The 24599-nt window shown below is 49.9% G+C and overlaps 2 protein-coding genes and 1 pseudogene across 3 annotated transcripts in view; 2 read left to right on the top strand and 1 right to left on the bottom strand.

The window, feature by feature from the left end:
- Positions 1 to 1742: 1742 nt before the first annotated feature.
- Positions 1743 to 5228, bottom strand: RPS16 (ribosomal protein S16). The gene is made up of 5 exons (XM_010380905.2): positions 5091 to 5228; positions 4850 to 4951; positions 2201 to 2297; positions 2058 to 2105; positions 1743 to 1956 (listed from the first exon to the last, which is right to left on the bottom strand). Exons 1-5 carry the CDS (start codon positions 5136 to 5138, stop codon positions 1811 to 1813), a joined length of 441 nt encoding a protein of 146 aa, XP_010379207.2. The 5' UTR covers positions 5139 to 5228; the 3' UTR covers positions 1743 to 1810.
- On the top strand, positions 5141 to 10953 carry LOC104676191 (annotated as a pseudogene).
- Positions 10954 to 11476: 523 nt separating this feature from the next.
- Positions 11477 to 24599, top strand: part of SUPT5H (SPT5 homolog, DSIF elongation factor subunit) — a 35867-nt gene continuing 22744 nt past the window's right edge. Inside the window, exons 1-3 of one of the 2 annotated variants that reach the window (XM_010380903.2) lie at positions 11477 to 11564; positions 11741 to 11902; positions 19977 to 20142. In XM_010380903.2, the coding sequence (XP_010379205.1) occupies positions 11828 to 11902; positions 19977 to 20142 (241 nt within the window). In that variant the 5' untranslated portion in view covers positions 11477 to 11564; positions 11741 to 11827. The remainder of the gene's footprint in view (positions 11565 to 11740; positions 11903 to 19976; positions 20143 to 24599) is intronic. The other variant, XM_010380904.2, reaches the window with a different exon arrangement.

Here is a 24599-nt window from a genome sequence, read left to right as displayed (position 1 = left end):
AACATGGATAAACCAACATAGTGAAACCCCATCTCTACTAAAAATACAAAAATTGGCCGGGTGCGGTGGCATGTGCCTGTAGTCCCCGCTACTCGAGAGGTTGAGGCAGAGGTTGCAGTGAGCCAAGATGGCACCACTGCATCCCAACCTGGGCAGCCTTGGTGACAGAGACTGTCTCAAAAAAAAAAAAACAAAAAAAAAAAACACAAAAACTGGCCTGCACCGTGGTTCATGTCTGTAACCCCAACACTTTGGGAAGCTGAGGTGGGCAGATCATGAGGTCAAGAGATAAGAGACCATCCTGGCCAACGTGGTGGAACCCCGTCTCTACTAAAAATACAAAAATTAGCTGGGCATAGTGGCACACGCCTGTAGTCCCAGCTACTCAGGAGGCTGAGGGAGGAGAAACGCTTGAACCAGGGAGGTGGAGGTTGCAGTAAGCCAAGATCTCACTACTCCAGCCTGACAACAGAGCACGACTCCATTTCAAAAAAAAAAAAAAAAGCCACTTTGACTTTTTACTGTGTCCTTGACAAGCAACTTCCTGGTTCTACTTTCCTGTTCTACAAAATCAGAAAACCTAAAAGTGACTTCGTCTACAAGCAACACTTTTTACTTCTATATGTTCCCTGTTTACCAGTGTTGTTCCCCAGAACTTTCTGCAGTGACAGAAATGTTCTATGATCCCTGTAGCCTGGTACAGTGGCCTCGTGGTAGCAGCTGAGAACTCACTGTATGTTGCCTCTTATTACACAGCAGTTGTTAACAGACCAAGTCCCTAGATCCCCATAAAGCTGCCAGCCCACCACGGTGGCTCACGCCTGTAACCCCACCACTTTTGGGAGGCCAAGGCGGGCGGATCACCTGAGGTCAGGAATTCGAGACCAGCCTTGCCAACATGGTGAAACCCTGACTCTATTGAAAAAATACAAAAAAATTAGCTGCGCAAGGTGGCAGGCACCTGTTTAAGCAATTCTCTGAATCAGCCTCACAAGTAGCTAGATTACAGGCATCCACCACCACACCCAGCTAATCTTTATATTTCTAATAGAGATGGGGTTTTACCACCTTGGCCAGGCTGGTCTCAAACTCCTGACCTTGTGGTGATCCACCAGCCTTGGCCTCTCAGAGGGATTACAGTTGTGAGCCACCCCACTGGGCTCTCCTTGTTTCCTTTGTATTAAAGATCATTGGCTAGGCATGGTAGCTCGTACCTGTAACTTGGATACATTGGGAAGCTGAGGCAGCAGGATTGCCTGAGCTCAGATGACCAGGCCTGAGCAACACAGTGAGACCTGTCTACAAAAACAAAAATTCAGCTGGGCGTGGTGGCTCTTGCCTATAATCCCAGCACTTTGGGAGGCCCAGGAAGGTGGATCACTTGAGGTCAGAAGTTTGAGACCAGCCTGACCAAACACAGTGAAACCCATGGATACCTGTAATCCAAGCTATTTGGGAGGCTGGGATTGAAAAAATAGACACCCACAAGGGTGAGCCATATATCCACCAAGGTCTGCAGCCACCAATGGCCCAAACCACTCCCATCTCAGTTGTGCCTGCACACTAGACTCTACGGGAGGTATAGAGACAGAGACCCCTGCCTTCTGCCTCCACCCATCCACGCCAAGCCCAGTGTGACCACTTCTGGGGAGGGTTAAAATCCAGACTGGCAATAGGTCGAGGATGTTTACTGATTTCTGTCTGGTTAAACATCCGATACCAACACATAAGGCCACGCACAGTTCTTGAAACTTTAAAATCCCTCAAAAACTGTTTATTACACAGATGAATTTTGATAGTCATGATGGGCTTATCGGTAGGATTTCTGGTAGCGAGCACGGGCACCAGGGCCTCCGAACTTTTTGGACTCGCAGCGACGGGGATCAGCTACCAGCAGGGTCCGGTCATACTGGATGAGGATGTCTTTGATCTCCTTCTTGGAAGCCTCATCCACATCTGGCAAGAAGAGTAGGGATGAAGATTTAGATAATCACAGAGTTCTTGACGTGATCCCTACACACCCACCTACCTCATGGGAAGGACCCATGCTCACTCACATTTCTGGTAATAGGCCACCAGGGCTTTGGAGATGGACTGACGGATAGCTGTGAGGAAGACACACATATAAAGGATACAGGAGTTCTGTGAAGGCCTCCCTCCCAGAGCCACCTCCCCTATGTGCCCAGTTCCTGGGACTCACCATAAATCTGGGCTACGTGACCACCACCCTTCACACGGACACGGATGTCCACACCAGCAAATCGCTCCTTGCCGAGAAGCAGAACTGGCTCCAGCAGCTAAAGGAACAGGGGGAAGGAACAGGGATTTAAGTTACATGCTGGGCAGCTTAGTCATCTCACTGGGCTTTTCTTTGTCTCTGTGGCTTCTGCCACCACTGGCCTCAAAGTACTAGTGGTTAGGGGTCAGGGTGTCACTCCGAGCCCCCCCTACAGAGTAAAGTAAAAAAAGCCAGATTATGAGACTGCTGAAGTGGCAAGAAATATAGGCAAGGTAAAGGGAACAAGATCTGGGCTCCCTCCTACTTGTGTACCCCACTGGACCTCAAACACCCTATCTCTAAGACTGGTTCTTAGAAGGCTGAACAGTAAGGAGCATACCAGTGGCTTCTGAAACTTCCAAGGGTGAGTTTCAAACAGTTGAAAGCCATCCCCCTGGACTATTCAGGTGCCTTTTCTATTTCCCATCTGAGCTGCCTTTTCTTTGCGCCTCACGGATTTCCAGAATTACAATACAACCTGTCCCTGTCCCTAGACCTTTCCCAGCTCTAGGTCTTTTACCAGTGCCTCTGTCTGGATACTTTCTCTACCTGCTTTCAGCTCACAGGTCTCCTTCCCCAGTTCTGACCACTTTGGATCAGCTTCCGGTATTCGGCTCAGTCCTCCCCAGCTAGGCTGGCAGGTCCATGAAGGTAAAACCTGAAGTCATCTGGATTACTGCTATGTCCCCAAAACTCAACAGAGGGTACACATACAAATCCTTCAAATAAAGTGACAGCCAATAACAGTAACATTCAACATGTGCTATACAAAGGAATCTCAGAATTTTTATTAAATTCAAGGCCAGGCATGGTGATCACATCTGTAATCCCAGTCCAGGCAGAAGGATCACCTGAGACCAAGGACCAGCCTGGGCAACAAAGTGAGACACCATGTCTACAAAAAAAAATTTCTGAAATGAGCCAGGCATGGTGATGTGCCTGTAGTCTTGGCAACCGAGAGCCTGGGGTGGAAGGATCTCCAACTCAGGAATTCAAGGCTGAAGTTCATTAGAATTGTGCTACTGCACTCCAGGGTGGGTGACAGCAAAATACTTTTTTTTTTTTTTTGAGATGGAGTCTCACTCTGCCGCCCCGGCTGGAGTGCAGTGGCTGGATCTCAGCTCACTGCAAGCTCCGCCTCCCGGGTTCACGCCATTCTCCTGCCTCAGCCTTCAGAGTAGCTGGGACTACAGGCGCCCGCCACCACGCCTGGCTAGTTTTCTATTTTTTTAGTAGAGATGGGGTTTCACCGTGTTAGCCAGGATAGTCTCAATCTCCTGACCTCGTGATCCACCCGTCTCGGCCTCCCAAAGTGCTGGGATTACAGGCTTGAGCCACCGTGCCGGGCCAAGATACTATTCTTAAAAAAGAACCTTATATCTAAAAAAAAAAAAAAAAAAAATTTTTTTTAACTGACCCTGCAACGTACATGTTCTTTCTTTTAAAAGTAGTAAATTTCGGCCGGGCGCGGTGGCTCAAGCCTGTAATCCCAGGACTTTGGGAGGCCGAGACGGGTGGATCGCGAGGTCAGGAGATCGAGACCAACCTAGCTAACACGGCGAAACCCCGTCTCTACTAAAAAATACAAAAAACTAGCCGGGCGAGTTGGCGGGCGCCTGTAGTCCCAGCTACTTGGGAGGCTGAGGCAGGAGAATGGCATAAACCCGGGAGGCGGAGCTTGCAGTGAGATGAGATCCGGCCACTGCACTCCAGCCTGGGCGACAGAGCGAGACTCCGTCTCAAAACAAAACAAAACAAAACAAAACAAAAAAAGTAGTAAATTTCAGAAGGGGCAGAAATCAGACTCTGGTTTCTTTCCATTCTGAGCCAAAAAAACTGAGAGTCCCAAACAGGGAACAGAAGAACCCCTTTCACAAGCAAGCATTTAAACAGACCCAAATTCGGCCGCGCGGCTCACCAGGCTGGTCAGGAGTTCTAGACCAGCCTGGCCGACATGGTGAAACCACGTCTCTCCTGAAAATACAAAAATTAGCCGGCCGTGGTGGTGTGCGCCTATAGTCCCAGCCACCCGGGAGGCTGAGGCAAGAGAATTGCTTGAACCCGGAGGGTGGAGGTTGCAGCGATCCGAGATCGTGCCACTGCACTCTCCAGCCTGGGCGACAGAGCGAGACTCCCTCTCAAAACAAATAAATAAATAGAATAAAAAATAAACAGACCCAAATTCAAGCTATTGCAATACTTACTGAGCACTTACAATGTCTAAACGCTGCTTTAGACGCTTGGGGTTTATCAGAATCAAAACATTGATCCTCGTGAAAATAAAGCTATGAAACCGGTGTTCCTCCACCCTTTGGGTCACCCCCCCATCCCAGTTAGATGAACTTCCTAACATTCCAGTTTTCAAAGCAACCCCTTAATCTTCAACATCCCCATCTCAGCTTTTACATCTTCTGAACCTCAAGCCCGGCTCTATTGCCAAATACCCTACTTTTCTACAACCAATACAACTTCTAAACATCCCGCTGCTGCTACCAGCCCCCTCAGCTTTCAAGAACTACTATATCTCCAAGAGTCCTCCATCCACTCAACGCTGGTGCCCGATGCCAGCACCTTGTATTGCAGCGTGCGCGGCTCAATCATCTCCAGGGGCCGCCCATTCACCTTGATGAGACCATTGCCGCGTTTGCAGTGCGCCACAGCTGTGGCTGTCTTCTGTGGGATACAAGAGGAAGAGTGGCCCCGTGAGCTCGGGCTCCAGCTCCCATGTTGCCCCCTGTATTCCTGCCCACCGTCCTCTCCCAGACCCTGACCTTCTCCTTCCCCTCCCCTTCCCATCCGGCGTCTAGCTCACCTTGCGTCCGAAGACCTGCACCGACTGCAGCGGGCCCTTAGACGGCATTGATGCGAGCGTGGAAGAGAGAACCTAACCGCGCGGCGCTCCAACCGGAAAAGGAAAGCCCGGGGCCACCCTGGCCGCTTTTCAGGGTCTGCGCAGGCGCCTTGAGCGCTGCGTCGCGACGGGAGAGAGCTTTACGGCTTCTGTTGCGGCTAAGGGGCGGGGCGTCTGATCAGCCGCGGGAAGGGCCTTAGGAGCTCAGAGCGGGCGTGCCCTGTGAGGCGGAAGTGGCGGGCTCTGTGGGCGGAAGGGGCGGGCGTGGGAGTATAGTGTGCGGATTGATGGGAACGCTTCGTGAATGTGCTTCGCGTCCTCGGTAGTCGTCGATTGCCGCAGCTCTCCTTTGCGTTCTGACTCTTTAATAATCTCCCTTCGCCCCTTCTTTAAATCAGTTCCCACCCTCCCACTACCTGTAATCTTTCTCCCCTCTGGACTCTTCCCCGAATCCCCCGCATCAGAATCTTCACTCTGGAATCTACTGCAAGAAATCTGACTGGATTCTCAGATTCAGGACTTCCAGAATCCTGTACTCCCTAGAATCCCCCTCCTTCGGGATCCTCTCCCAGAATCCTTTCCCCCCTCAGAGCCCCCTCCCCTCAGAATCTCCTTTTCACCAGAATTTTCTTCCTTTTAGTCTCCTCTTCCCAGAATGTTTCCCATCCTTCTCTCAGAAGGCCAACCCCAAATGTTTCTCTTAAGAGCGCTCAACTTAGACCCCCCTTTTCCCTGAATCTCCCTCCATTCGGTCCTCGTCCCCTCAGTCACCCTTGCCAGAATCTTCCTCTTGTCAGGACCCAGTACCTCTGGAATCTCCCTCCTCCAGAATCTCCCTTTCCCGGCAAATCCCCCTTTCCCAGAAAATCACCCTTCCCGAGAAAGTACCCCTTTCCCAGAACACCCCGCCCCGCAAATCCACAAAAACTTCTCTCTCAGAGACCTGTCCCTCAAAATCTACCTTTCTCCTGAATTTATTTCCCTTCCGAGACTCCTCTTCCCAGCAACTGCCTTCCCTAGAGTTTTCCTCCCCTTAGAATTCCCCTTTCCTCAGAGACCCTCCCCCAATAATTCACCTCTTCTGCGTCCCAACCCTAGAATCTCCCCCCCCTTTTTTTTTTTTTTGAGATGGAGTCCTGCTTTGTCCCCCAGGCTGGAGTGCAGTGGCATGATCTCTGTTCACTGCAACCTCTGCTTTCCGGGTTAAAGTGATTCTCCTGCCTCGGCCTCTTGAGTAGCTGAGATTACAGGCATGTACCACCACGCCTGGCTAATTTTTGTAGTTTTAGTAGAGACGGGGTTTCACCATATTGGCCAGACTGGTCTCGAACTCCTGACCCCAAGTGATCCACTCATCTCAGCTTCCCAGAGTGCTGGGATTACAGGCGTGAGCCACCGCGCCCGGCCCCTAGAATCTCTTTCTCCAGAATCTCCCAGTCATCTTTTTCCTTTCCCCCAAATCACCCTCCACTTAGGCCTCCTCCCCACAGAATTCTCTATCCCCAGCCACCAACCCCACTTAAGGGACCCCAGGATTGGGTTGTCCTCTGGCTGCCAGCAGATGTCCCTGCCTCTCTCCCTATCAAGATTCTCCCCAGCCCAGAGATTCCTCTCTCAGGGCTACAGGGAGCCCACAGTTGCCTCAGTTTCTCTGGCAGTACAGGGTCTGGGATCCAAGGTTCAAAAGGACGTGGTGGCACACCTTGCCAAAGAGGGTGGAGACAGGGAGACACTGGAGGGCAGGTCTGGGGCCAGAGGGAAAATCCAGCCTGGAGTCCAGCTCTAAAAGGGTGAGGCGGGAGAGGGGCTGTGAGGAGGGAGGAAGGAAGTCCCTAGAGTCTGACCCGGAGGGACACAGAGACAGCCCAGAGAAACATAGGCACACGTGGAGAAGGAGAGAAAAGATGAAAAGGCCAAGGGAGAAGAGGAGGAGAAAAGGGAGAGACCAGGACAGTCAAGAGATGGACCCCCAAAACAAGCCCAGTGACAGAGGCAGAGAGGCCAACCCTCAGACAAAAAGGAGATAAAGGCAGGCATGAAGTTTCCAAAATACTTGAGACAGAGGCCAGGTGCAGTGACTCAACATCTATAATCCCAGGACTTTGGGAGGCCAAGGCGGGAGGATCACTCAAGCCCAGGATTCAAGACCAGACGGGTCAACATAGTGAAACCGCGCCTCTACTAAAAATACAAAAATCAGCTGGGCATGGTGGCAGGCACCTGTATCCCAGCTACAAGGGAGGCTGAGGCAGGAGAACCACTTGAACCCGGGAGGTGGAGGTTGCAGTGAGCTGAGATGGCACCACTGCACCCCAGTCTGGGTGACAGAGCAAGACTCTTGTCTCAAAAATTAAATAAATAAAAATAAAAAGGAGAGCTGAGACTTCAAATATTCACCTAGACATAGATAAAGGCTAGCACAGGTGTTTTCCAATGAAGACGGAGGCAGATGAGAGGATGCACACACTCTAACTATACGGTCTTTTTTTTTTTTTTTTTTTTTTTTTTTGAGATAGAGTCTTGCTGTGTCACCCAGGCTGGAGTACAGTGGTGCAATCTGAGCTCACTGCAACCTCCGCCTCCCCAGTTCAAGCGATTCCCATGCTTCAGATTCTGGAGTAGCTGAGATTACAGATTCTTCTGCTTCACCCTCCTGAGTAGCCCAGATTACAGGCCTCTGCCACTACGCTTGATTAATAATTTTTCTTCCTTTTTTTTTTTTTTTTTTGAGACAGAGTCTCACTCTGTCACCCAGGCTGGAGTGCAGTGGCGTGATCTCGGCTCACTGCAAGCTCTGCCTCCTGGGTTCATGCTATTCTTCTGCCTCAGCCTCTGGAGTAGCTGGGACTACAGGCGCCCACCACCACGCCCGGCTAATTTTTTGTATTTTTAGTAGAGACGAGTTGCACTGTTTTAGCCAGGATGGTCTTGATCTCCTGACGTCTTGATCCACCCGCCTCGGCCTCCCAAAGTGCTGGGATTATAGGCGTGAACCACTGTGCCCGGCCAATTTATCTTTTTTTTTGACATGGAGTCTCGCTCTGTCACTCAGACTGGAGGGCAGTGGCTTGATCTCAGCTCACTGCAACCTCTGCTTCCTGAGTTCAAGCAATTCTCCTGTGTCAGCCTCCCGAGTAGCTGGGATTACAGGCATGCACCACCATGCCCAGCTAATTTTTGTATTTTTTAGTACAGACAGGGTTTTATCATCTTGCCCAGGCTGGTCTTGAACTCCTGACCTCAAGCCCACCTAGGCCTCCCAAGGTTCTGGGATTACAGGTGTGAGCCAAGGCTATCGGCCTAGCCTGCACTGTCTTAAGGGCCTGTTGGGCAGGGGAGTTCAGGTTCTCTAGTCTCTCCAGATTGATCTTCACACTCTTGCTAAGTCTTGTATCGTCCCTGAGCTTGGGAGTCAGGGAGCGCTGTGACCTAGGCCCTCCCGACTTTGGGGTCACCATCTTTCCCCAGCCTCTGTGGGCACACTCCCTGAATTATCTGTGGCTTGAGTGGAACAATTGGGATAGGACGGCGGGGGGAGGTGGAGGGGGAGTTCCAGTCACCCACTTCAGTCCTCCAGTCTGCTCCACCTTCCTGTACCTCTGTCTTCCAGAACCCCGGGTCAAGCACCAGAGAATGTCTGGGAGTGAGCAAGGTGCTGGTGTTGCTTCTGTGGATCATCCTCCTGCTTGTACAGCCCTGGGGGGACCTAGGAATGCCCCTCTGCTGTAGGGAGCCTTTTTACTTCCTTGCGGCCCTCTGAAGATACTAGTGAGTGGGGAGTGGAGCCAGCCGACAGGGGTGGGCCAATTGATGGGGCGTGGTAGGGGGTGTGTTTGAGGAAGGGTCAGCCTCTTTCCCTCCAAGATCTGATTCTCCTCCTTACCCCTGAATTGTAGGTAAACAAAAATGATGACACCCTCTACACCCCAGATGATCTCCTGGTGAGTATTGTATTTGCTTCTTTCTGCAGTTGGAGGTTTTGAGAGAATTCAGTGGTCTCCATGTGTGAGGGTAGCTGTGTCACCATATGAATATGTTGCAGGGAGGAGGTAGTGGGACTGTCTCCTGACCCAGCCCCTAGTCTCGACAGATATATTTTGGTCACTGCTGTCTCCAACACCTAGAATAGGGAGGCATATAATAACAAATGATGACTACAGCTACATGTAAATAGTGCTTACTCTGTGCCAGGTATTGGTTTAAATGCTTTAAGTATGTTAGCTTATTTACTCTTTATACCAATCCTATAAGATAGACAGGACCGCCATGTATGGATGTGAACGTTGTACACTGCATAAGGATCCCACATCTACAAAGACGGTACTGTATTCACAGTCTGGACATTGTAGATTTGCATATTTGTCAGTTTCCAGCAGATGGCAGTAAAGTATCTTGTTCTAATAAAATCAAGACTTAGAAGGTAGAAGGAACTTAAAAGGAAGGTCTTTTTCTTTTCTGTTTTTTTGAGACAGGGTCTTGCTCTGTCCCCCAGGCTGGAGTGCAGTGGCACAATCACAGCTCACTGCAGTCTCAACCTTTTAGGCTCAACCAATCCTCCCACCTCAGCCTCGAGAGTAGCTGGGACCACATGTACATGACACCATGAATGGCTAATTTTTTTTTTTTTTTTTTTTTTGAGACAAGTCTTGCTCTGTCACCAAGCTGGAGTGCAGTGGCACAATCTCTGCTCACTGCTACCTCTGCGTCCTGGGTTCAAGCGATTCTCCTGCCTCAGCCTCCCGAGTAGCTGGGACTACAGGCATGCGCCACCATGCCCAGCTAATTTTTGTATTTTTAGTAGAGACAGGTTTTCACCATGTTGGTCAGGATGATCTCGATCTCTTGATCTCGTGATCCGCCTGCCTTGACCTCCCAAAGTGCTGGGATTACAAGTGTGAGCCACCATGCCCGACATTTTTTTTTTTTTTTTTAAGATATGGGGTGTCACTATGTTGCCCAGGCTGGTCTTGACACCTGGGCTCAAGTGATCCTCCTGCCTTGGCCTCTCAAAGAGCTGGATTACAGGCAGGAGTCACTGTGCCAAGCTGAGTGTCTTTTTCTAACTTGCACGTAAGTACATTAATGGGATAGTGTCAGCCCTTAAGGTTGGGATTATCCAGAGCCCTATTTACAAATGAGGTAACTGAGGCCCAGAGAAGTGAAGGGGTTTGTTCCAGGCCACAGATAAGAAACCTTGGGAGTGGGGACTTGGACTTATGCCCTTACCCATAGATACCAGGTCACTTTGTCCCCACTGTGTGTCCTGCTGAGACTCTAGGCTGCTTCAGGTTGGAGCTGTCTGTGATTGGGTTTGAGGAGGGACCATCTGTGGGAACTGCTGTGTTGCAGCTACAGTACCTGCTGGATCCTCTGGGGTCCCAGCTGTGGGTGGCCAGCCAGGGCTGTTGCCGGCCCTGTGAAGGACATCCCCAGAGACCTGTCCCCCTCTTTCTGGCCAAACTCCTGGAGTTACTACAGGGAGCTTGTGCTCAGCACCCTACCACAGCCTGGAGCCTTGGAGGACATGGGCTCCCAGGTGCACCCAGAGAGGCTGGGTAGAGAGAGGGGAGGGAATAGTCTTTAGCTCCAACTCCCAAACCCTAAGCCTTTTCTTCCCTCTAGGCCAGAGGATCCCACCTGGAGCCCTATGAGCCAAGGGGAAGAGGTAAGGAGGAGGAAAGTAAGGTAAGATCTGAAGTCTCTGAGCTCTTGGGCAGGGAGTTGGCTAAATTGCCCCACCTGCCCCCATTCTCACTGTCCTTTAGATACTCCCTCTTCTCTCTTCTTCCAGGAAGGGACAGAGAAGTGCACAAGTATTCTCTAACCTCATCCCTATCCCTTGAGGACAGGGAGGGTCCTGTGGCTCACATCCCTACATCCCTGGCTACAAATAATTACCACTTGAGGCCGGGCGCGGTGGCTCAAGCCTGTAATTCCAGCACTTTGGGAGGCCGAGACGGGCGGATCACACAGGTCAGGAGATCGAGACCATCCTGGCTAACACGGTGAAACCCCGTCTCTACTAAAAAAAATACAAAAAAAAAAAAAAAAACTAGCCGGGCGAGGTGGTGGGTGCCTGTAGTCTCAGCTACTCTGGAGGCTGAGGCAGGAGAATGGCGTGAACCCGGGAGGCGGAGCTTGCAGTGAGCCGAGATCTGGCCACTGCACTCCAGCCTGGGCGACAGAGCAAGACTCCGTCTCAAAAAAAAAAAACCTTTCCCCACCCGACCCTCCGCAGATGTCGCCCCCTCACTCCGCCTAGGCTAGCCCTGCCTCTCTCAAGATGGCGACCTGGAAGTGCGTCGCCCGGGCCAGCCCCGGAAATCTCGTGTTAGGTGAGGCCAACGGATAGGTACTCGCGAGAGGACCCGTCAGCCCCAGCCGGGCGTCGTGCGAACAGCAGCTGGTACCGAAGGCGGAGGTGGAGCCCGAGCGGTAAGTGCGTGTGCAGAGGTGGCAGTTCCGGGGGCCGCCGGAGGCCGAGGAGGTGTAGAGAACAGATTTGGAAACTGGGGAGGTCTAGCATGTGGCGTAGGAGGGGGTCCGCATTCCAGTTCGCGATTGCCAAAACAAGCCTGCCGGAAGCGCGCTAAGGGGTTTTCTTCTCCCAGGGAACCAGCGGGGAAACTGAGGCTCGGGGTGGCGAGCAGGATTGTGGGACGCGCTGAGGCTGCTGTCTTTCCCAGCAGCAACGGAAGATGTCGGACAGCGAGGACAGCAACTTTTCCGAGGAGGAGGACAGTGAGCGCAGCAGTGACGGCGAGGAGGCCGAGGTCTGTGGCTGGGGCGCTGGGGGAGACATTGCACCTGGGGGCAGGACTCCGTGTAGAAAGCCCACTGTGGGAGGCTCGAGGGGTTCACAGCGAACTCTGGCTTCTGGGAACTCCCAGATTGTCACAAGAGATAGAGAATTAGGCAAGTCGAAGTCAAACAAAGGGACAGGTTCTGGAGGCCAGAAATGTGTTAGGTCCAGTGAGATAACAGGTGGTGTTTTTAAAGTTTACTCTGTGTGCGTATAGTAAGCACTTAGTATTAGTTTTTTTTTTTTTTTTTTGGTTACGTCTAGTCATTCCAGAAATTTATTTGTAGTGCCTACTACGTACCAGGTGCAATTCTTTGTCTTTGGGGTACACCAGTAAACAAAGCAGATTTTAAAAATGTCTGTCTGTGGGAATGTATATAGATATAGCCAAGGAACGAACTGTATAGTAAGCCAGAAGGTACTCTGGAGAAAAGGAGAACAGAAAAGGGGAATGGAGAGTCCTGGTTGCACTTGTAATAGGGTCATCAGCATGACTTGTTGGAGGTGAGGGAGTGAGTCTTGGTTAGCTGGAAGTGGAGTATTCCAGTGAGGGGGACCAGCAGGTCCAAAGATGGAAGTGTGTCTGCCGTGTTCAAGGATTAACGAGGATTTGAGAGGCCAAGCTAGGAGGTTCACTTGAGCCCAGAAGTTCGAGGGCAATCTGGGCGACATAGTGGGGCCCTGTCTCTACAAAAATATAAAAAAATTAGCTGAGGCCGGTCTTGGTGGCTCACACCTGTAATCTCAGCACTTTGGGAGGCCAAGGCAGTGGATCACCTGAGGTCAGGAGTTCAAGACCAGCCTGGCCAACATGGTGAAACCCTGTCTCTACTAAAAATACAAAAAAATTAGCTGGGCTTGGTGCCGCCCACCTGTAATCCCAGCTACTCAGGAGGCTGAGGCTGAGAATCACTTGAACCAGGGAGACAGAGATTGTGGTGAGCTGAGATCGCGCCACTGCACTGCCGCCTGGGCGACAGAGCAAGACTCTGTTTTACAGAAATGTTAGCTGAGCTTGGTGGCACGCTCCTGTAGTCCCAGTTACTTGGGAGGCCGAGGTGGGAAGATCGCTTGAGCCATAAGGTGAAGGTGCAGTGAGCTGTGATGGTGCCGCTGCACTGCAGCCTGGGTGACAGAGTAAGACTTTGTCTCTCCACCACCGCCAAAAAAAGGGGATCCAGTTTGGTTGGATCAGAGTGAGTACAACAAAGAGTTTATGGGAGCCAGGTCGTATAGGATCTTGAAAGCTGTGGTAAGGAATTTGGTTTTAACTGAGTAAAATGAAACCTCGAAAAAGTTTGGGCAAGTGAAGATGTGATCTAATGTTTTGAAAGGATCACTCTGGCTTTAGGTCTCTTGAGTACCTCTGTTCCGGGAACCAAAAAACCAACATTTCCTGGGGCATTTCTGATTTCAAATGTTCTTTTATTTGCCATTAAAAATTTTTTTTTTTTTTTTTTTTTTTTTTGAGACAGAGTCTCGCTCTGTCGCCCAGGCTGGAGTGCAGTGGCCGGATCTCAGCTCACTGCAAGCTCCGCCTCCCGGGTTTACGCCATTCTCCTGCCTCAGCCTCCCGAGTAGCTGGGACTACAGGCACCAGCCACCTCGCCTGGCTAGCTTTTTGTATTTTTTAGTAGAGACGGGGTTTCACCGTGTTAGCCAGGATGGTCTCGAACTCCTGACCTCGTGATCCGCCCATCTCGGCCTCCCAAAGTGCTGGGATTACAGGCTTGAGCCACCGCGCCTGGCCTTTTTTTTTTTTTTTTGAGACAGCATCTCAATAGGTTGGCACAGGCTGGCGTGCATAGTCATGATCTCGGCCCACTGCAACCTCAGCCTCCCGAGTAGCAAGGATTACAGGCATCCACCACCACATCAGGCTAATTTTTGTATTTTTAGTAGAAACGAGGTTTCACCATTTTGGCCAGGCTGGTTTTGAACTCCTGATCTCAGGTGATCCAACCTCCTTGGCCTCCCAGAGTGCTAGATTACAGGCGTAAGCCACTGCACCAAGCCCAGTATCCTCCTCTTAAACTTTTCGTTTTATTCGTTTGTTGAACAAATCAGTGTTTCCATCTACTACTGTGTTCCACTTACTTCCCAGGTGTCTGGTAGGAAATCTTTACTTTTTCGGAGTTGACATTTAGTAGGCAGCAATCATAAACTAGTAAACAGGTGACAGGGTGATTATAGATCTCTTGTTTGATGCACAGAAACTTCAATTGGCTTTTTAAATTAGTAGCCAATGCTTGTGAGGGAGATTTAACATAAAGATTAAGATTTCTTGCTTTTTCTGGGAAAGTGGAAGGAGCTGGCACCGTGGGACCCAGGGTTGTTCTGCAGAGCAGCCATTTGCTTGATGAGTGGCTGTCCTACTTACAGCTGGGAATTTTCTCCAGTTCCCAGGATATGTTAGTTGCCATTTATCATCTTGCTTGCCTCGTGGCAGAGTGAAGAAAAGGAAGAGATTTCACGTGGCTGTGTTCTGGAAAACGTTTGGTCGATGGAGAGTGCCATGTGTTTTGGGTGACTTGTCCCACTCATTTATGTTGCCTGCTTATCCTATGTGGACATTTGATTGCCAGTCTTTGTTGTGCCCTTTGGGGAGGTGCCTGGTAGTGAATAGTTGGAGAAATTGGGATGTTGTGGTAGGGGAGGGATGAGTGGGAGAGTGACAGGGAGGGCCTTTTCTCTAAGCTGTAGCACTGGATTCTTGGTCTCTGATTCATGGCTTGGAGACACTGCTTGTTGGTTAAAGTCTGGTGGAAATGAGACCAAGATCCCCAGTTCCATTTCCTGTCTGGCACATTCTCGTTTGCACTGTACTAGTCTCACTTCCCCAGCACTACACCATACTTGACCCCTCCCTGCTGGCTCCTCTTCAGTTACCAGGTGAGGCAGGAGGGCAGTATGAGGCCTGTCCCCACCGCCAGGGACAGGATTGGATGACCTTTTCAGACAGCCAAATGGTGACATGCTCCTTGCAGGACAGGGTTATGTGGCTAGACAGGTAGGGATGGATGGCAAATAATGAGCTACTTTTGAGGGGAGCTGCTGGTTCGCCCATCACAGCTACAGTAACCTGCTCATTTATTTCAACAAATGTTCCTTGACTTGTCATGTTGGGGTCACAGCCTCCCTTACGGAGATCTCAGTCTCAGGGCAGAGAGAGTTTTATAGATACACAGTTACTGCAGGGGATGTTGAGGACAGTAAGAGCACATCCAAGCCCTGAGGTGATGCAGAGAGTGGCAGGGACTCTGTCCACTGGGAGGGAGGAGCCAGGTTTGGAAAGAGGCTTCTCTGGGACCTGGCAGAGGGGGACTGATGACAAGGTTCCTAGAAATCAGCCTGTGGTCCTGTCATTGTTTGGGTTGTTAAAACGTGTTTCATTGTGGGCTAGTCAAGATTATGTGTTAAGCAAATATTTCTGAAGTCTTCTGTGCTTGGCCCTGGGCTGGGTGATGTTGGGGGACCCAGCGGTGCCTGAGATGGACTGGGCCCTACTATTGGGAGGCTTACAGTGGTCAGGGCTGTGATGGAGGGAGCACAGAGAATTGTGAGCGTAGAGGATGTGCCTGACTCTGCTTGGGGCAGGGATGGCTGCCTGCAGGAGGAAGGTTGGTTGTTGTTGTTGTTGTTTTTTTTTTTTTTTTGAGACGGTGTCTTGCTCTGTCACCCAGGCTGGAGTGCAGTGGCGTGATCTTGGCTCACTGCAGCCTCCACCTCACGGTTAAGCAATTCTTCTCTCTCAGCTTCCTGAGTAGCTGGGATTACAGGGGTGTGCCACCACACCTGGCTAATTTTTATATTTTTGGTAGAGATGGAGTTTCACCATGTTGGCCAAGCTGGTCTTGGAACTCCTGACCTCAAGTGATTGCCTGCCTCAGCCTCCCAAAGTGCTGGGATTACAGGCATTAGCCATCTTGCTCAGCCCCCTTTTTTTTTTTTTTTTTGAGACAGGGTCTCACTTTGCACCCGTGCTGGAGTGCAGTGGTGTGATCTCAACTCACTGCAGCCTCAATCTCCTGAGGAACAAGCAGTCCTCCTACTTCAGCCTCCCAGTGAGCTGGGACAACAAGAATCTGCCACCATGCCTGGTTAAGTTTTGTATTTTTGGTAGAGGCAGGGCTTTGTCAGGTTGTCCAGGCTGGTCTCAAACTTCTGGGGCTCAAGTGATCCTCCTACCTTGGCCTCTCAAAGTGTTGGGATTACAGGTGTGAGCCACCATGCCCAGCTAGGGAGGGAATATTTTAGATGAAGTGTTAATGGGGGGCACACCGGTTTTTTTTTTTTTTTTTTTTTTGGAGATGAAGTCTCGCTCTGTCTCCCACGCTGGAGTGTGGTGGCACAGTCTCGGCTCACTGCAATCTCTGCCTTCCGGGTTTAAGTGATTCTCCTGCCTCAGCCTCCTGAGTAGCTGGGATTACAGGCACGTGCCACTGCATCCAGCCCCAGAGGAGACTTTTTATACAGAGAACCAGCATGGATGATGGCCAGCACTGAGAGAGCACGGTCCAAGTAGTTAAGTGCAGCTGAGGCCTGGTGTTGGGGAGGCAGTCCTGAATGGTGGGAAATGGGGAGAGGCAGCAGGCCGAGCATGTGCTTCTAGTCCAGGCTGGCTGAAGCTGGGCAGGGGACCAAACGGTCAGGTTCATGTTGTTGTTGTTGTTGTTATTGTTGTTGTTTTTGAGATAGAGTCTTGCTCTGTTGCCGAGGCTGGAGTGCAGTGGCACGATCTCAGCTCACTGCAAGCTCCGCCTCCCGGGTTCACGCCATTCTTCTGCTTCAGTCTCCCAAGTAGCTGGGACTACAGGAGCCCGCCACCATGTCCAGCTAATTTTTTTGTATTTTTAGTAGAGACGGGTTTCATCGTGTTAGCCAGGTTGGTCTCAATCTCCTGACGTCGTGATCCGCCCGCCTCGGCCTCCCGAAGTGCTGGGATTACAGGCTTGAGCCACCGCGCCCGGCCGGCAGCAGTATCTTGCTGGGTCTTAATAACATTGTTTTGCTTTTATCTTTATAGTTACCTTGTGTTTATGACAAACCTTCAAAAAGTTTTACATTTTGAAGCGTTGTATAACATAGAAATGTTAAGAACGTGAATGGATTTGAAGAAAATACACATTGAATATCAAAATGCTTGGGACAAGAAATGTTTCAGATTTTGGATTTTTTTTTTTTTTTTTTTTGGATTTTGTAATATTTACACTGGAGCATTCCCTAATCTGAAAATCCAGAATGCTCCAGTGAACATTTACTTTGAGCATGACTTTTTTTTTTTTTGAGACAGAGTCTCACTGTGTCACCCAGGCTGGAGTGCAGTGGTGCGATCTTGGCTCACTGCAATCTGTGCCTCCCAGATTCAAACAATTCTCCTGCCTCAGCCTCCCAAGTAGTTGGGACTACAGATGCGCCACCATGCCCGGCTAATTTTTTTTTTTTTTTTTTTTTTAGTAGAGATGGGGGTTTACTACGTTAGCCAGGCTGATCTTGAACTCCTGACCTCAAGTGAGCCACATGAGCCACCGCATGTGGCCTGAGCATGACCTTTGAGCATTATGTCAGTACTGAAAAAGTTTCAGATTTTGAAGCCTCTCAGATTTCAGTTGTTTTGTTTATTTTTTTGACAGCGTCTCAGTCCACTGGCCAGGCTGGAGTGCAGTAGCACAATCTCGGCTCAGTGCAACTTTCACCTCCCAGTTTCCAGTGATTCTCCTGCCTCAGCCTCCTGAGTAGCTAGGATTACAGGTGCCCACCGCCACGCTGGGCTTACTTTTGTATTTTTAGTAGAGATGGGGTTTCACCATGTTGACTAAGCTGGTCTTGAACTCCTGATGTCAGGTGACCCACCCGCCTCAGCCTCCTAAAGTGCTGGGATTACAGGCGTGAGCCACTGTGCCTGACCAGATTTCAGATTTTTGGATTAGAGATACTCAACCTGGCTGGGCGCGGTAGTTTACGCCTGTAATCCCAGCACTTTGGGAGGCTGAGGCGAGCACATCACGAGGTCAGGAGATCGAGACCATACTGGCTAACATGATGAAGCCCTGTCTCTACTAAAAAATACAACAAAAATTAGCCGGGCCTGGTGGTGTGTTCCTGTCGTCCCAGCTACTGGGGAGGCTGAGGCAGGAGAATGGCATGAACCCCGGAGGTGGCGATTGTAGTGAGACGAGATCGCGCCACTGCAGTCTAGCCAGGGCAACAGAGCAAGACTCCGTCACAAAAAAAAAAAAAAAAAGAAATGCTCAGCTGGGCACAGTGGCTCAAGCCTGTAATCCTAGCACTTTGGGAGGCTGAGACGGGCAGATCACAAGGTCAGGAGATCCAGACCATCCTGCCTAACACGGTGAAACCCCGTCTTTACTAAAAAATACAGAAAACTAGCCGGGCAAGGTGGTGGTCGCCTGTAGTCCCAGCTACTTGGGAGGCTGAGGCAGGAGGATGGCATAAACCTGGGAGGCAGAGCTTGCAGTGAGCTAAGATCTGACCACTGCACTCCAGCCTGGGCAACAGAGTGAGACTCCGTCTCAAAAAAAAAAAAAAGAAAAAGAAATGCTCACCCTGTGTTAGGTAAATGGATTGTAGCAATGACATGGAAGAAGTTGTGAAGTTAATGAGTTAAAGATTAAAGTTCAGTATGCATCCATTAATGTTGTTGCTGGTATGGAAAGAGGGATTAGAGGCCAGGAGAGTAGGGAGGAGGCTAGGGTAAGGATCCAGGTGTTAGAGGGCAGTGTCCTGGCCTAGGCTCAGATGTATGGGGCTGGGGGAAAGGATGGGTTGAAGAAATGATGTTCACAGGCAGAAAGGATGAGGATTTGGTGCCTGTCGGTAATTGGAGGAGGCCAGCCCAGGTCTAGGGGAAGACGTTGAGGTCAGTTTGGGACACAGTGGGTATGAAAGGGCTCAGAGGACATCTGGGGGAGGCATCCAGGATGCTGCTGGTGCGTGGAGGTCTTGAATTCTGGAAAAAAGTGGGAGTCTAGAGACAGATGAGGGTGTCATCTGTAGAGACAGGAACTGAGGTCATGGAAGGTAAAATGGCCAGGGAGAGAGTGCATGGAGGGAGAACAAAGTGGCCCTGGACTGAGCCCTGGTAATTGATGTCAGACTTGAAGGGGTTAATAGTAAGAGGAGCTTGAAGAGGAGCTGTTGGAGTTTTGAGAAAAACCAGGAGAGCATGGTACGGCAGAAGCCAAGAGAGGAGCATTTCTCCAGGGAGGGCATGGTTGGGGTGCCAGATGCTGCTGGGATGGTAGGGAATACAGAATGGCCACAGAATTAGCAACAGGGCTGGCCAGTGATCTTGGTGAGCAGTGTGGACCAGAAACAGAGATGGGAGTCACTGTCACAGAGATGTCCCCCACCACCAAGGGAGAGGACAAGATGGCCTTGGGGAGTTGTTGAATGGGAAGAGATGGGCTGGTTGCTGTGGCTAACACCTGTAATCCCAGCACTTGGGGAGGCAGAGGCGAGTGGATCACCTGAGGTCCGGAGTTCAGGACCAGCCTGGCCAACATGGTGAAGCCCTGTCTCTACTAAAAAAATACAAAAATTAACCAGGTGTGGTGGTGCACGCCTGTAATCCCAGCTACGCAGGAGGCTGAAGCAGGAGGATTGCTTGAACCCAGGAGGTGGAGGTTGCAGTGAGCTGAGATTGTGTCACGGCACTCTAGCCTGGGAGACAGAGTGGGCCTCCATCTCAAAAAAAAAAGAAAGGAAAAGAAATGAGGCCCAAGGACCAAACTTCATCGAGCTATTATAGTTAAAGACCCAGTGGAAAGTGAGCAAGAAATCTAGTGCAGGGAGAAGCCCAGGTCAACTCCCAGGGTTGGTTGAGTGGCTGGGGAGATGGCAGTGCTGTCGCTGAAGTAGGATGGTAACCAGAGAGCAGGCTAGAGTGAAAGGGGTGTATGCAGAGCAAAGGGGGCTGTGTGATTGGCCAGGCCCATCTGAGGTCAGATTTAGGGTGGGAAACTTGGTTTTCGGATTTTGGGGTAGTAGAATTCTGGTGCTACAACCCTGCCTGACCCCTGTAGGTAGAGGAAGAACGCCGGAGTGCAGCGGGCAGTGAGAAGGAAGAAGAGCCTGAGGAAGAAGAAGAGGAGGAAGAGGAGGAGGAATATGATGAGGAAGAGGAGGAAGAAGATGATGACCGGCCCCCCAAGAAACCCCGCCATGGAGGCTTCATTCTGGACGAGGCTGGTATGTCACGGTGCTGGGCCAGTGCTGAGCAGAGGCTGAGCTTCCACTTTTAGTTCCATTTCTTTTTTTTGAGACAGAGTTTTGCTCTTGTCGCCCACGGTGGAGTCCAATGGTGCGATCTCGGGTCACTGCAACCTCCACCTCCCAGGTTCAAGCGAGTCTCCTGCCTCTGCCTCTCAAGTAGCTGGGATTATAGGCATGTGCCTCCACAGACAGCTAATTTTTTGTAGTTTTTGTAGAGACGGGGTTTCACCAGGTTAGCCAGGATGGTCTCGATATCCTGACCTTGTGATCCACCCGCCTCAGCCTCCCAGAGTGCTGGGATTACAGGCGTGAGCCGCCGCGCCCGGCCATATATCCGTATATATTTTTTGAGACAGAGTCTCGCTCTTGTCACCCAGGCTGGAGTGCAGTGGTGTGATCTTGGTTAACTGCAACCTTCGCCCCCTGGGTTCAAGCGATTCTCCTGCCTCAGCCTCCTGAGTACCTGGGATTACAGGTGGCTGCCACCATGCCCAGATAATTTTTGTACTTCTTTTTTTTTTTGAGACGGAGTCTTGCTCTGTCGCCCGGGCTGGAGTGCAGTGGCCAGATCTCAGCTCACTGCAAGCTCCGCCTCCCAGGTTCACGCCATTCTCCTGCCTCAGCCTCCAGAGTAGCTGGGACTACAGGCGCCCGTCACCTCGCCCGGCTGGTTTTTTGTATTTTTAGTAGAGACGGGGTTTCACCGGGTTAGCCAGGATGGTCTCGATCTCCTGACCTCGTGATCCGCCTGTCTCGGCCTCCCAAAGTGCTGGGATTACAGGCTTGAGCCACCGCACCCGGCTTTTGTACTTTTAGTAGAGACGGGATTTCGCCATGTTGGCTAGGCTCGTCTCGAACCAAAAAACAAAACAAAAAAACACACACAATCACAGTATCATTATGATCTTTTTTTCTTTTGAGATGGAGTCTCACTCTGCTGCCCAGGCTGGAGTGCAGTGGCATGATCTCAGCTCACTGCAGCTTCTACCTCCTGGGTTTAAGCGATTCTCCTTCTTCTGCCTCCTGAGTAGTTGAGATTACAGGCGTGTGCTACCACGCCTGGCTGATTTTTGTATTTTTAGTAGAGGCAGGGTTTCACCATGTCGGTCAGGCTGGTCTGAACTCATGACCTCGTGATCCGTCTGCCTCGGCCTCCCAAAGTGCTGGGATTACAGGCGTGAGCCACTGCGCCTGGCACCATTATGATCTTTTAAAATCTGACAGTGGTTTGTACTTGTCATGAAAAGCTCAAATGACTTGAAATTAGGTAACCTGAAAAGGTAGTCTGACAGATTTGGGTCCCTTCTAGCCTGGCTCCACTGTTTTTTCCATGTAGCCCTGGAGAGTGTCCTGTGTGTCACTGAATCTCCTCCTCTCTCAGTGCAAGGGGGGAAATAGTTCCTTCTGTTACAGCAGGGATATGGCGAGGATTTGGGGGACCATGCATACAAAGCTCGTTAAGTTGATGGCGACCTAGAATGTAATGCCCAACCTAGGAAAAGCCCTCAGAAAACAGAGTTGTTATTAAGGTTGCATGGGTCCACGTTATAACTATTTTTCTGCAAACTGCTTTTTATCATTCCACAGTTGCAAAAGTAGAGAAACAGAGATAGCTTAGGTTAAATGACTCAAGGTGTATAAGGAAAGTTTCTGGACCCGTGCAGTGGCTCACGCTTGTAATCCCAGCACTTTGGGAGGTCAAGATGGAGGATTGTTTTAGCTCAGGAATTTGAATATTGCAAGACCCCATGTCTGACAACAACAAAAAATTAGCCGGGTTTGGTGGCTTGCGCCTGCAGTCCCAGCTACTCAGAAGGCTGAGGTAGGAGGCTCGCTTGAGCCCCGGCGGTCGAGATTGCTGTAGGCTATGATTGAGCCACTGCACTCCAGCCTGGGCAACAGAGTGAGACCCTGTCTCAAAAAAGAAAATTTTCTGAATGTCTTCTGGCGCCTAAGTGCTCAATAAACATTAGCTGCTGTCAGTATTATTAGTATTAAAATATTTGTTTTTTTCCAATGACTGCACAGTGTTTCATTGTGTAATATGTTTTATTTAACCAGGCTCTTGTTGGCTATTGAAGTTTGTTTGTGTCACAGCACATGCAGTAATGCTGTGAACATCTTCATACATATTTAAACACATGCATGCAATTTATTATATAGACCAAAGTTCTTAACCTTTCTTGTGCTGTGGCCCTTTTTGTAGTCTGGTGAAACCCTGTTCCCTTCGCAGAATCATCTTCTGAAATGCATAAAACAAAATACATAGGATTCTAAAGAGGACAATTTATTGGAATACAGTTACCAGAATATTTAAAAAGAACATTTTGGTGCATATGTTTCTTAACATATTTAGATAATAAGACTTTGTAGATAGTCTAAGAATCTAATTTTTGAGTAGCAGTGAGTGTAAATGCTGCCTTGAGTTCTACAGCTGTAATGTGCTGTGAAAGAGCCAGTGACACAGCTAACATTGTGTGGTTTGTTGCCATTGTATGTAGCTGATATAAATGCTATATTTTAGTTCCAGATTACTGAAAATAGGAGCTGTAGTTTTTTCATCTAACACAGACCACCCCAGATGAAAAATCTCTGTTCTACTTGTTAGATCCCTGTCAGTCAAATTCCTAGGCAAAGGTGGTGCTATTTTTTTTTTTTTTGAGACAGAGTCTCACTCTGTCCCCCAGGCTGGAGTGCAGTGGCGCGATGGCTCACTGCAGCCTCTCCTTCCTGGGTTCAACTGATTTGCCTGCCTTAGCCTCCTGAGTAGCTGGGACTACAGGCGCATGCCACCACGCCTGGCTGATTTTTTGTATTTTTAGTAGAGACGGGGTTTCACTGTGTTAGCCAGGATGGTTTCGAACTCCTGACCTTGTGATCTGCCCACCTTGGCCTCCCAAAGTGCTGGGATTACAGGCATGAGACACCATGCCCGGCCGCATTTTTTTTTAAAAAAGATTTTTGATATTTATGGCCAAATGTCAGTTCCTGAAAAGATAAGACTAGTTCATACTTCCATGATGATAATGAATGTGCTTGTTTTCCCTTACCTATGGGAAGAGAGATTACTTAGAACACATCCTCTGTTTTCCTGGGACTCTTTTACCTGAGAAGAAAACTAGTTTATTGTCAAAGGGACAGGAGGTGCTCTGGATATTCCTGGAGAGCAAGAGAATGGATGCCATGCTGGGTGACAGCTGTGGGCTCCCAGGGACACCCATATGTTGGTGGTGGAAGTGTTGGTGGGCACTGCCTGTGTGGAAGGCTATGTGGCAGTGCATGTTAGCATTTAACATGCAGGAACCCTTTGCACCAGCAGTTCCTCTTTAGAATTTACTTTATGGTTAAACTTGCATGAGTGCATGAAGATATGAGAACAAAGATGCATGTTGTAGTCCTGTTCACAGTTGTAAAATTTGGTGACCTAAATGTTTATTGATGATCAGGGCCTGGTTAAACAAATTATGGGCCATATAGCATATGAGGCTTTTGCTCATAAAGAAAGGTACAGAATAGTGTGCTAAAGAATTACATGGGGCTGGGTGTGGTGGCTTATGCCTGTAATCCCTGCTCTTTGGGAGGCCGAGGCGGGTGGATCATCTGAGGCCAGGAGTTCGAGACCAGTCTGGCCAAGATGGGGAAATCCTGTCTCTACTAAAAATACAAAAATTAGCCGGGTGCAGTGGTGAGCACCTGTAGTCCCAGTTACTTGGGAGGCTGAGGCAGGAGAATTGCTTGAACCTGGGAGGTGGAGGTTGCTGTGAGTTGAGATCACTGCACTCTAGCCTGGGTGACAGAGCAAGACTTGGTCTCAAAAAAAAAAATTACATACGGGGAACAGTGGCGACGGGATGGATTACATGCATTTCTTTTCTTTTCTTCTTTTTTTTTTTTTTTTGAGATGGAGTTTTGGTTTTTCACCCAGGCTGGAGTGCAGTGGTGCAATCTCAGCTCACTGCAACCTCCACTTTCTGGTTTCAAGTGATTCTTCTGCATCAGCCTCCCGAGTAGCTGGGATTACAGGTGCATGCCACTACGCCCAACTAATTTTCGTATTTTTAGTAGAGACAGGGTTTTGCCATGTTGGTCAGGCTGGTCTCAAACTCCTGACCTCATGATCCACCTGCTTTGGCCTCCCTAAGTACTGGGATTACAGTTGTCAACCACTGCGCCCAGCCTCTTCTTTTTTTTTTTTTTAAGATGGAGTTTCTCTTGCCCAGGCTGGAGTGCAGTGGCGTGATCTCAGCTTGCTGCAACCTCCGCCTCACGGATTCAAACAACTCTCCTTCCTCAGCCTCCCGAGTAGCTGGGATTATAGGCGTGCGCCACCACTCTTGGCTACTTTCTGTGTTTTTAGTAGAGACGGGGTTTCACCATGTTGGCCAGGCTGGTCTTGAACTCCTGACCTCAGGTGGTCCACCCATCTCAGCCTC

Source organism: Rhinopithecus roxellana, chromosome 12, assembly GCF_007565055.1.
Source record: "Rhinopithecus roxellana isolate Shanxi Qingling chromosome 12, ASM756505v1, whole genome shotgun sequence".
In the NCBI taxonomy this organism is placed as follows: Eukaryota; Metazoa; Chordata; class Mammalia; order Primates; family Cercopithecidae; genus Rhinopithecus; species Rhinopithecus roxellana.
Note: the sequence above shows the minus strand (reverse complement) of the source record. Positions and strands in the feature narration are given on the sequence as shown.

Coding starts and splice junctions, on each gene's coding strand:
- RPS16 (XM_010380905.2), bottom strand. CDS start 5,138: ATGCCGTCTAAGGGCCCGCTGCAGTCGGTGCAGGTCTTCGGACGCAAG. Junction 4,952..5,090: donor TGCAGGTCTTCGGACGCAAG/GTGAGCTAGACG, acceptor TGTATCCCACAG/AAGACAGCCACAGCTGTGGC. Junction 1,957..2,057: donor GGTGGCCTATTACCAGAAAT/GTGAGTGAGCAT, acceptor TCTTCTTGCCAG/ATGTGGATGAGGCTTCCAAG.